Source organism: Zalophus californianus, chromosome 9 (assembly GCF_009762305.2).
Source record: "Zalophus californianus isolate mZalCal1 chromosome 9, mZalCal1.pri.v2, whole genome shotgun sequence".
NCBI lineage: Eukaryota > Metazoa > Chordata > Mammalia > Carnivora > Otariidae > Zalophus > Zalophus californianus.
Genome location: NC_045603.1, coordinates 115,492,810 through 115,505,292, shown reverse-complemented (window position 1 = coordinate 115,505,292; position 12,483 = coordinate 115,492,810). Strand labels below are relative to the sequence as shown.

Sequence of the window (12,483 nt, the reverse complement as noted above, 5' to 3'; positions counted from 1 at the left end):
CCTTGCAGAAAACATTTTAGTCTGTTCTTTCAGTCCATCTCTTTCTGTCTCCCTTGTCAACATATTTGGTTATGGCTTTCTATTGTTTGTATGTGGTTTTCATTCATGAATCATTGCCCCACAAGATTTATTATTATTCTTTTCCTCTTGAAGGAGCTGAATTTAAACAATCATTTGTCTTTAGCATTTTGACAAACAAAAGCAATTTAAACTGTTTGCAATCCCAACTTACCTAAATAAGATACTACTGAAAACTAAATTTTAATATTTTCTCCTGTAAGAGATATTCATGGAAATATAAATCATGCAAACACATTTTTAAATATAATAAATAATTAAATCTTAATGTTTGTTTTTTTCAATAATAATTTCAGTTACCTAGGAATAAATTTTTATTTTAGATTACTTTGGTAAAGAAAGTATTTAAATTTTTTTAAAATTTAAATTCAATTTAATTTATATATACTGACTGTATTATTAGTTTCAGTGGTAGAATTCATTAATTCATTAATTCAAGCACCCTCCTTAATGCCCATCACCCAGTTATTCCTCTTCCCCCGCCTACCTCCCCTCCAGCAACCCTCTGTTTCTTCCCTATAGTTAAGAGTCTCTTAGGATCTGCCTCCCTCTCTGTTTTCATCTTTTTCTTTTTTTCCCTTCCTTTCCCCTATGTTCATCTGTTTTGTTCCTTAAATTCCACATATGAGTGAAATCATGGTATTTGTCTTTATCTGACTGAGTTATTTCAGTTAGCATAATACCCTCTAGCTCCATTCATGTCATTGCAAATGGCAAGATTTCATTCTTTTTGATGGCTGAGTAACATTCCAGTGTGTGTGTGTGTGTGTGTGTGTGTGTGTGTGTGTGTGTGCGCGCGCATACACATCTTCTTTATCCATTCATCTGTCAGTGGACATCTGGGTTCTTTCTGTAGTTTGGCTATTGTGGACATTGCTGCTATAAACATTGGGGTGCAGGTGCCCCTTCAGATCACTATGTTTGGATCCTTTGGATAAATACCTAGTAGTGCAATTGCTGGGTTGTAGGGTAGCTTTATTTTGAACTTTTTGAGGAAGAATTTATATAATAATCAGTTAGGGGTAAGGAAAATAACATTTTGGGACTAGCTATTAAATCTCTCATAATCCTCATCCCGTGAGAAAATGTAGGCTTAGTAAATGGCAGAACTGAGATTTGAATCTACATTTGAATGATTCCAAAACCTGTGTTCTCTGTGTAGTGGTGCCCATTTGATAATGGTGAATATTATAATTATTTTATCAAATGTGATACTTGTAATCCTTACAACTATTAATTTTTTATGAAGAACTGGAAGAAAATTTCATCCTTACATTTAAGTTTAATAAAGTGTGATATATTTAATTTAGCAAAACCTGTGTTTATAGATAATGCAAAGTGAAATCTGTTTTAGGCCTTAATCAGATTTATTATGAATTTTGAATTTTTGGCCGTTGTCTTTCTTGTGGTTTCTTTCTTTTTTTTAAGATTTTATATATTTATTTTTGTGAGAGAGAGAATGCCAGTGCATGATCAGGGGGAGGTGCTGAGGAGGGAGCCTGATGCAGGACTCAATCCCAGGACCCTGGGATCATGACCTGAGCTGAAGGCAGACACTTAACCAACTGAGCCACCTAGGTGCCCTTTCTTGTGGTTTCTGATTTAATTTACTGTGTGGTATAATCTTGGTAGGTTTTAGATCTTTTTGAGAATAAAGAGAGGAAATAAGTAAACATTTAGTCTTTTCATTAATTAAAACTGGATTATGTAAGTGAGGTTCTTAATCTTTATCCAATAAATGAAATAAATTTTAAGCTGCAACACTCTTAAAGAAAAAATATAAAATTTTGTTTCTGGATTGTGATTTATTTATTTTTAAATGTATCTGCATTTAATAGATACATAGACGCACATCAAATGAATGAACTCACAATTTATAGTTTTTTTCTAATATGAACTATTTGTCATTGTAGAATCATAAGGAAGGAAAGGTTGCCAACAGAGTATACAGAATTATTTCTGGAAGATGATTTTTACTTTTTCAAATATTTCCAATAGTGGATACATTTTATATTATTCTCAGGAAACTTTAGTATTCATAGTTGTTAATTTTTGTTTTAGATTTAAAAAATTTTAAGTAATCTCTATACCCAACACGGGGCTTGAACTCACAACCCTGAGATCAAAAGTCACACACTCTTCCGACTGAGCCAGCCAGGCACCCCAGTAGTTGTTAAATTTAACACGTGAATTCTTTCATATCTGAAACTCAGAAATACTGGTGATTTGATTTTTTTTCTCCCTTTCTTCTTTCCTCATGTGAATATTGGGTCCTGCTTGATAATCATACATGTTTTTGGAGACTTTAATACCTTCAACTTGGATGATCTTGATTATTAATTTTTTAATACTAGATTCTTTCTCCAGTCTTTAACTACCATCCTATATTCAGAGATAGGAAATTAGAGCTATCAGTATGTTGTTCACAGTGGAATAAGAAAATCATGTGAATTTTAAAATAGGGTTTTATATTTTTCTCATACATCATACTAGTACTTAAAAATGCCTCAGAATTCTATAATCCCATAAGTATTTCTCTTTTCAATCTTTTAAAATTAATTTTTAGAAAAGTATTCTTACAAAATTTTGAATTGGTGTTTTGCAATTAAATCTTTTTATTAATCTTAAAAATGGTATTCATTACAGAAATGAATACTTGCCTATATATTTTTTTTTCTAAAGATTTATTTCAGAGAGAGAGAGAGAGAGAGTGGGGGGGAGGGGCCGAGGGAGAGAAAAAGAGAGGGAGAGAAGCAGACTCCCCACTGAGCATGGAGCCTGATTTTGGGACTCAATCTGACAAACCTGAGATCATGACCTGAGCCCAAATCAAGAGTCAGATGCTTAACCAGCTGAGCCACCCAGGTGCCCACTAACTTGCCTATATTAAGAAAAGTCTATTTTCTATCCTTGAAACTAATGTTGAAGTATATAAATGAAATATTGAATCCCATGGTTTTTTCCCCCGTTTTTATGTTTATTCTGAAAATTTCAGAGTTCTGTGTAGGTTTACATTAATTATATCAGGTTAGTATATTTTAGAGATATTTATGTTTTTTTAACATGTGCTTTTCTTATCATTTTTTCCTACTCCAAATCTACTTGTCTAAAACTTTCTCCTTAAGTCTCCTGGGTGCTTCAAATTTGGTATGTCCCAGATTGAAGACATTGCTTCTGACCCTTTCCTCTTCCCTGACTTTTTGTAATCTGCTTTGTCATTTGTTTTCCCCATCCTAATATATTGTACCACTGAAACACTGAAGCAGGAAAACTCCTGGACTCCAAGCTTCCCTGAAATTACTACATCCAGGGGCACCTGGGTGGCTCACTCGGTTAAGCATCCGACTGTTGATGTTGGCTGAGGTTATGATCTCAGGGTCCTGGTATCAAGCCCTGTATCAGGCTCCATACTGAGTAGGGAGTCGGCTTGAGGATTCTCTCTCTTCCTGTCCCTCTGCCCCTCCCCCTGCACGCACGCACACTCTCTCTCAAAATTAAGTAAATCTTTAAAAAAAAGAAATCACCACATCCCTACCTCTGAAACCAGTAATACATTATATGTTAATTAATTGAATTTAAATTAGAAAAAGGGACGCCTGGGAGGCTCCCTCCGTTAAGGGGCTGCCTTCAGCTCAGATCATGATCCAGGGGTCCTGGGATCCAGTCCCAAGTTGGGCTCCTTGCTCAGCGGGAAGCCTGCTTCTCTCTCTGCCTGACACTCCTGCCCTGTGCTTTCTCTCTGAGAAATAAATAAAAAATCTTAAAAAAAAATAAAAAACAAAACAAAAAAATCACCACATTCAGTATTTTGTCCCTGCTTACCATTTTTCATATCATAATTCACTCTCTCACATAGTTTTGAAATACTCTTCTGGTTTTGGTTCCTTTATGTTCATCTTCACGTTGCTGTCAGACCTTTCTAAAATATATTTCTGACGATGTAACTCCTCTGCTTATTTAGTGGATCCCCATTACATGAAGGAGAAAGTTCATATTCTAGCATGACACTTGCCTTTTTTGGTTCAGTCCTGATTTTCCAATTATCTCTCTCTATCCCATTCCCAAGAATTGTGTTCCAGTTTTGCCACATTCTGGAGCTGTCATCACTTACTGTGTTATTTCATACTTCATCCTTTCGCTCATTCTACCTTTTCTAGAATGTCCTTCGGTCTGTCTTTCAATATACAGCCCTGTCTGCAGCATTTCCTCAGCTTCTCATATGCATCTCTTTTCTCCTTTGTGCCTTCACTGTGCTTTATTCACTTCACCTGTAGAACTAGTAAATGATACTCTTCTGTTCTTACTTGTCGTCGTCCGTCTCTAGCCTGCTAGCATACAGGGCAGTCTCTGTCGTTTGTATTTCCAGCTTCTCCCAGGAGAGTGCCTATGACTTGACGGGTACGGTATGTATTTGTCATTCTGAGTGAGTGAGTGAGTGAGTGAGTGAATAAGTGAATTAATGTGATGTTTTCTGAAGTTGGGTTTTTGTTTTGTGTTGTTTTTATAGGAAGGAGAGGTGCAGCCGGCAATTGGAAAACAGGACGATGGTATTAGTATTACTGAAAGTGCTCCACAAGAGCAAACAGTTAATGACAATCTGACTTCTGCTGATAGAGCATACAAAAGTAATAGTAGTGGTAAGTTAGTAAACATCTATGAATTTTTTCCTATGCTCAAATGCTAGTATAAAAAAATCTGAAAGTATGTAGATCCAGATATGTTGCGCATTTCATTAACATATTTTTCTTTTGCTGTCTTTCTTATTAAGTATCCCGACTACTACCAACTTTTTCTTCCTGAAAATAATTCCACCTCTGAAAATCTTTACTGCTATTAATTTTATTGAAATATTCAAGAGTGGGGATAAGCTTGTATATACGTTTAAAATTCATAATAATGTTTCATTAATGTATCTGTGACTGTACTTTATAGTTACGATGTCAGCATTAGGATTAGGAGAAGAGGAAGATGGAGAATCACCTTTGGATTCTGAGGTACTGTTTTCTTCTTCTTATTTTAAAATATAAGCATTGTGGGGCACCTGGGTGGCTCAGTCAGTTAAGCGTCTGCCTTCGGCTCAGGTCATGATCCCAGGGTCCTGGGATCGAGCCCAGCATCGGGCTTCCTGCTCAGCGGGAGGCCGGCTTCTCCCTCTCCCACTCCCCCGTTTGTGTTCCCTCTCTTGCTGTCTCTCTGTCAAATAAATAAAATCTTAAAAAATATGTAAGCATTGAATGATGTTAAATCATAAAAGGGATGCTTAGCCTCTACTCTGTCATCTCTGCATTTGCCCATAAAAACTATTTCCTTATACTTTTTACCTGTAATTGACAAAATAATTATGTGCTAAGTATAATAATACAGCATAATACAGTTCTGCTATTTTGCAAGTTTAACTTAATGAAAGCTGTGTAGTATTATTTCAGAAAACCAAGGCTCAGGAGTGATAAGGAAGTAGTTTGGGTTTTGAAATTCAGTTATTTAAAAAACTAAAGAATTACTCCAGGCCAACCTATGGCCGGATGTGATTCTGTGGTTTATATGGATGTGCAAAATTCCTAATGAGATCTAGAAAGTTTGGATTATAGTTTTTTACAACTTGGAAATTGAAAAGCTAATGCCTGGGACTTCAAAGTATTTTATATATATATATTTTTTTTTTTTTTTTAACATTTTATTTATTTATTTGAGAGAGAGAGAGTGAGTGAGCCAGGGAGAGAGGGAGAGAAAATCTAAAGCGGACTCCACTCTGGGCACAGAGCACTACTGATACCAAGAGTTGGACACTCAACTGACTGAGCCATCCAGGGGCCCTGAAAGTATTATATTTAGATTGTCAAGTGGATTTACAAGGAGCATTTGGAATATAATAACAAATTGTTTTATTGGTGTTTTATTTATTTATTTTTAAAAAGATTTTATTTATTTGAGAGAGAGAGAGAGAAAGAGAGTGTGAGCTGGGGGAGGTGCGGAGGGAGAGGGAGAAGCAGGCTCCCCACTGAGCACATGGGGCTAGATCCCAGAACCAACTGAGCCACCCAGGCATCCCTGGTTCAGTGGTGTTTTAATAGGTAAAAGCCATTTTGGATAGTTAAAATAGTATGCATTAAGTATCTTTGTGGCAGCCATACTTGTAGTAACATAAGTATAAAGTAATGATGACCTATTTTAAGGTGACGGACCATGGAAAGAGGTAAAAAGGGCCTGAGCTCTTAGCACAGGCAGGTGCTATACAATGGTGCAAACACCGTGTTTGAAGTCAAAAGATATGCTAGCATCCTGGTTCTGTCACTTGGTAGCTGTGGGATCCCAGAAAAACTTGTTTAACCTGTTTGAATGTCAGTGACCTCATTCATAAAAATGGTACTAATACCTACCTCTCAGGTATGTGTAATGAACAAATGTGGTAACAAATGTGAAAACACTTTGTATACTGTAAAGGCTGCTAGAGAAATACAGGACAAAAATGATCACAGCAGTATTTAGTGATTTATTAAATACTGAGGACACTTTTTTTAAATGTGAAGATTTCTGAAGGACAATAAAATAAATGGCAGTAGTGTCAAGAAAAGAATGGCAAAGTTAGAACGGGCAGGTGGATTTCTAATTTGGGATATGTTAAGTTTCAGTGACATTGTATAGGTATACAGTTGACCCTTGGACGGGATGAGTTTGAATTGTGTGTCCACTTACACAGACTTTTTTTGATATAGTACAGTACTGTTAATCTGTTTTCCTTATGATTTTCTTAATAGCCTTTTCTTTATATTGTAAGAATCCAGTATATAATACATATAACATGAAAATGTGTTAATTGATTTTACATTATTGGTAAGGTCAGCATTAGGTTATAATTTACTCTGACCTTCCATGCTCACTTTACAGTCAATGGCCAAATGAGGATTAAGACGTAGATTAGATCTAGAGAGCCGATACGAGGTCTTCTATTTAAATGTTTTGGTTTTCAATTTACATTTTTCCTATTTTTAAGTCTAATTGCTTTTAAAGTAGGAAGTTCAATAGGAGATTAGTAGTTAAGTTTTTGGGGAATCAAAAGTTAGATGTGGATTTTTGGCTGCACGGCTGTGAACGCCCTTAACCCTTGCATTGTATAAGGGTCGACAGTATTGTGACTTGGTACTTGAGACCTTCTCAGTGAGATGATTTTATTTCTTTTTTAGAGAGAGAGCGTGTGAGAGGGGTGGGGAGGGGCAGAAGAAGAGGGAGAGAGAGAATCCCAAGTAGGCTTCATGCTCAGCACGGAGCCCGACATGGGGCTTGATCTCATGATCCTGAGATCATGAACTGAGCTGAAATCAAGAGTTGCACACTTAACTGACTCTGCCACAAGGGCACCCCCTCAGTGAGATTATTTTAAATGTTTTGACCTTAAATAGATTTCTGTTATTGAATATCACCCATGTACCAGGCTGTATAAGTTGAGGGGTTAGGCTGTAGTGGTAGGAGCAGAAAAAATAAGGAAACAACAATCCATTGTAAGTTACTATGAGTGCTTCATATAAAGAAAATGGCAATGTTATGTTAGGTAATTTTGGGTGAGTTTATTTAGGATGGGGATGAGAATGGGAGTGGAATTTCGCTAGTCAGGAAAGATCTCTCTGAATGTGGCAAGAGCTGCCAAGTGGCGGATGAGAAGGACCGGTCGTGCGAAGGTCTTGGAGAGGGACATTCTAGACAGAGAGAACCATGGATCACATCTGTTCATCATTTCACTCTTATGTCTTGGAATGACCAGGAAGCAGGAAGATCCACCCCATTGTCATAATCATTGTTGTTACTGTTGGGTGTAGAAAAGAAAATGTGCATACTAAAATAAGTGCCTGGTACTTTTTAGGTAATTAATAAATGAATGTTTTTATTTTTCCCTTTGGAAAGCTTACTATACTTTTTGAAGAGTTTCATACCTGAATCTAAAATTTTTTGCTATTATTTAAATATAATTTCAAGAAAGGTTTTTCTTCCTACTTTGCCATTTCATTCAACCATTTTTCCTATCAATAAAAATTCCAAGCCTTTGTTTATCTAAATGAAGCAGCAGCTACCACAATGTTCTGTTTATACTCAACATGATATACTCCAAGGTTTCTCATCATGTCAAGTATCTTCTTATTTTAGCACTGAAAACGTTTCTGCCGCCAGGAACAGTTTAAATTTGTAGCAAATATACTTATGAGAGAATTTGTTTAAATACATATTTTTAATGTCCTTTTATTTTGGTGGGAAATGCAAAGGAGAGTTAGGTGTTTTGTTAGTTCCTGTTGAAAGGTACATAGAAATCAGTCTTCCGTCTATGAAAGTATTTACTCTGACCTTCCATGTTTGGTTTACAGAGTCGGAGCAAATGTAGATTAAAAGGTACACTTAATCTAGAAAGTATATATGAGATTTTTAGATGTTTTGGTTTTCAATACATGCTTTTCTTATTTGAAGTCTGATTGCTGTTAAAGTAGGAAATTCAGATATTTTCTTAGAAAAGGATTCGGAAGTCTTTATGCAGCTCATTTTTGATGTTAATTTTAACAGAGTATTTCTGAGAGTCTTCCAGAGAAAGACGTGAAACGTTTATCTGGAGCTGCGGATCAGAAAGGACCACGTATATTAAGTGAAGAAGTAGAAGGTAAGAATTGTATTTTATTAAAAAGTCACTTGATAGAATGTTAATTTAAAATGGGAATAGTGATATGTTCTAATATCCAAAGAAAATCACCTATTAAATGCATAGAAAGGAGAAAGATGTGAAAAGGAGATAAATTGGTATCTTATCAGGTGTCAGCAACAGATCAAATTGAGAGTGCCACTGAAGGAGCTAAATTACTGGTTCCATTTCAAGATACTCTAAGACCTAAGGAACATCAGGAAATAAGAGGAAAAGAGTAAAAGAGGGAATGATGAGAAAGGCAGAGAGTACCGGGAGTAAATGAAGGGCAAAGCAACTCTTTATAGTGGAAGGTGGTAACATAAAATAATTCTTTTAAAAGGAAGAGCAGAGTATTTGAAATGCAGGAATAATATCAAGTGAGCTTCCAGTACCAAAGTTTGTCAGAGTAGTATGCCAAAATTTTTCCACTCTTCCTGATGTCCTCACTGTTGGGAAGACATTAAGGACCGGCGTAGCTGATTATGCAGAGCTATGTCCTAGTCGGCTATAAATGTATATATCTTAATGTCCTACAAAATGGTGGCACTTCATAAGATAGTATCATTTAGTGCAAAGTAAGAGAATTGGAAGGAAGAAGAGAGCAGGGTCAGTTAGGGGAGATCAAGGAAGCTTTCGCCCTGATAAAAAGTCCATGAGAAAGTTTATGACTTTTTAAAAAAATTTTATTTATTTATTTGACACAGAGAGAGAGAGACAGCGAGAGAGGGAACACAAGCAGGGGGAGTGGGAGAGGGAGAAGCAGGCTTCCCGCCAAGCAGGGAGCCCAATGTGGGGCTCGATCCCAGGACGCCGAGACCACGACCTGAGCTGAAGGCAGACGCTTAACAACTGAGCCACCGAGGCACCTCGAAAGTTTATGACTTTTAATACATTTTCAGTTTTGGAGAATCGATAGTGAGGAACTTGAGGCTTTCTTTAGAAGGTTAAGTTAAGGTAAAGGAATGTGGCAGCAGACTCCGTATGGACCAGAATTTCTCAAATTGTAGTGAATCATCCGAGACCTTGTTAAAAATGCACATTGTGAGCAGCAGGTCTGGGATTCTGCATTCTGACCTCTCAGGTGATGCCAGTGTTGGTGGTCCTTGGGTCATGTGCTCCGTAGCAAGGATGTAGACTTCCCTATAGAGAAATCTGGAAGGGCCACTGGATAGTTCAAGACATAATAGGATCAAGGAAGAGCATGACTTTGTTGTTATTGCTGAGCATGTTTTTAGCTAGAGGGGAGCACGGAGATGGAGAAATAGAGGTTATAGATGTAAGATACTACTGCTAAACAAAGAGGAAAGAAGTGGTAGAGACAATCCGTAATCGAAGGGATGCAGAACAGTCAAGACCGTAGAGCCAGAAATTACTTTTTTTAAAGACTTATTTATTTATCTTAGAGAGAAAGAGAGAGAGAGAGAGCAACCCGGGCGAGGGTCAACGGGAGAGGAAGAGAGTATCCTTAAGCAGACTCCCTGCTGAGCCTGAAGGCCAATGTGGGGCTCAGTCCCTGGACCCCGACATCATGCCCTGAGCTGAAATCAAGAGCCAAGACACCCAACTGACTGTGCCACCCAGGCGCCCCCAGAAATTACTTTTGAAGAAGGTGGATAGTGAAGGGAAGGAGGGAAGAAAGAAAGGCGTGGTAGCTGGGAAATTTTGGAGTTGCTGAGGAAACTTGAGAGAATTCACTTTAGATGGCTTGAGTGTATTTGCACTAAAGCAGATTAAATTACAGCTGCTCCAAAAAGAATACTGAAAGCAGATGGAGTGCTAAACTTGGGGTAAAACAGCCACTCATTCATCCTCCTCAGATCTATGGGACATCAAATATATATATGTTGTATTGGTATTCATTATTCAAATGAGATTAATTTGAATATGGAAGCTTTGGCTGTTTTTCTTTTTTAAGAAAGCTAATTTTTTGATATAGCTGTTTCAAAAAAACCTTTTTAAAGACTAACATGATCTACCAAATCAAACTTATTTTGGAAACAAAAGAGATTATAGCGTTCATTCCCTAAATGCTAAAATTGTTATTATCAGTAAGTATGACACTGATTTTGAAATAGAAAAGATTTTCAGTATCTCAAATTTCTGTGGCAATTAAATTGATTTTTTCTATTTTGGTAGTCCTATTTCCATATTGAAAGCTTATTATACATTATTTCCTTTTTTTTAAGATTTTATTTATTTGAGAGAGAGAATGAGATAGAGCATGAGGGGGGCAGGGTCAGAGGGAGAAGCAGACTCCCTGCTGAGCAGGGAGCCTGATGCGGGACTCAATCCCAGGACTCCAGGATCATGACCTGAGCCAAAGGCAGTCGCTTAACCAACTGAGCCACCCAGGCTCCCTGATAGACACTATTTTTTAGATGTGTTTTATATACCTTCTTGTGTGAGTGGATCAAGAAATTTTAAGATGGCTAAACTAGACGATACAAGAAATGTAGGCATACCAGTAGGCCACATGGGTATGGACAAAGATGAACACTTCTATTAGTATTATCCCTACAAGTGTATATCGAAGCTGATCAATTCATAACACTTTCTCTGATGAAAACTTAATTATGCCTTCAGTTGAACTATCATCACAACTGTGTACTGCCTATATTATGGAACAAGTTGAAGAACATGGTAAATACTTGTAGTATAATGGTAGAAATGATTCTGCTGTACTGCATTAAGGGTGTTCTATTGCCTTCTACCATTGGCTTTCACGTTTATCCTCTCAGGTCATGATTTGTTCCTCTGATTAAAAATTGCTTTTCTCCCCATCAGTCACCGTGTTCACATTGGTATATGTGCACTTTTCTGTTTTAGTTATAGTCATTTGAAACATAATCTTACTTTTGAAATCCTAACTGCATGTTCTGTTGAACACGTATTTGTATTTTTTTTTCAATATTTATAATGCATTCATATTTCTCTCTTGTCGCTGTCCTAACCCACCTTCCTATCTCCAGAAACAGAACACCAAAACCTAATGTAATCATTTTCAGAGCCAAGCCTGAGGATTCAGCTTAGTACGAAGTGCATGAATGTTTAATTGGCTTTCATGTTTACATATAATTAACTATATGTCCATTTTTCGTTTTAGATTCTCCTAAAATATATCCTTACGTGAAGGTAAAACTTTTATATTTTCATTTTGAATTTTTAACTACAGATTGTATGAAAGGTACATCATGTCTTAATCATATTGTTTCAATACCCATTCAGCCTACCGTTGAAGTGAAAGATTCCGTTCCTACTAAAACAGTAGAAGTGAAGGAAAAACAAACATCCAAATCAGGTAAATTTTACAATACAAATTTAACAGTGGAAAGAAGTACACTAAAATATTTGAAATGCTCACAGTCTTCTTATTCTGAATTTTTTTTTTTTTGTGGTGGCAAATTTAACTGAAGGATTTGACATAAATAAGTTAGATACCATTGTTGATACCCATGTTTGAACAAAAGATATTTATAAGCATAAGAAAAAGATTTTAAAAATGTAAGCTTTAGCTCTAGTTTCTACTTTTATGTTTTGAAATCCTGAAGTTCCCAGTTTCAAATCCCATTACTTCCTTGGGATTCCCAGAAGTTAATTATTAGACTCTAAGATTTTTCCAGTGTTCACAGTGTTTATTTCAATTCTGACCTCCACTTGCTAACATGTCAATTGTGTTTTAAGTTTATTTCATCTTAGTGTTACTATGTTGATCATCTTAAGCCAAACAGGTGTTCTGATTAGCAGTG

The 12,483-nt window shown here is 36.5% G+C and overlaps 1 protein-coding gene across 1 annotated transcript in view; it reads left to right on the top strand.

Annotated features, from left to right (window-relative positions):
- The window catches only part of LOC113933931 (coiled-coil domain-containing protein 144B-like), a 62,715-nt gene that overhangs the window by 18,272 nt on the left and 31,960 nt on the right, over positions 1-12,483 (top strand). Inside the window, exons 4-8 of the mRNA XM_035729339.1 lie at positions 4,586-4,715; positions 5,011-5,072; positions 8,623-8,716; positions 11,841-11,869; positions 11,963-12,035. Of these exons, the coding sequence (XP_035585232.1) occupies positions 5,016-5,072; positions 8,623-8,716; positions 11,841-11,869; positions 11,963-12,035 (253 nt within the window). The 5' untranslated portion in view covers positions 4,586-4,715; positions 5,011-5,015. The remainder of the gene's footprint in view (positions 1-4,585; positions 4,716-5,010; positions 5,073-8,622; positions 8,717-11,840; positions 11,870-11,962; positions 12,036-12,483) is intronic.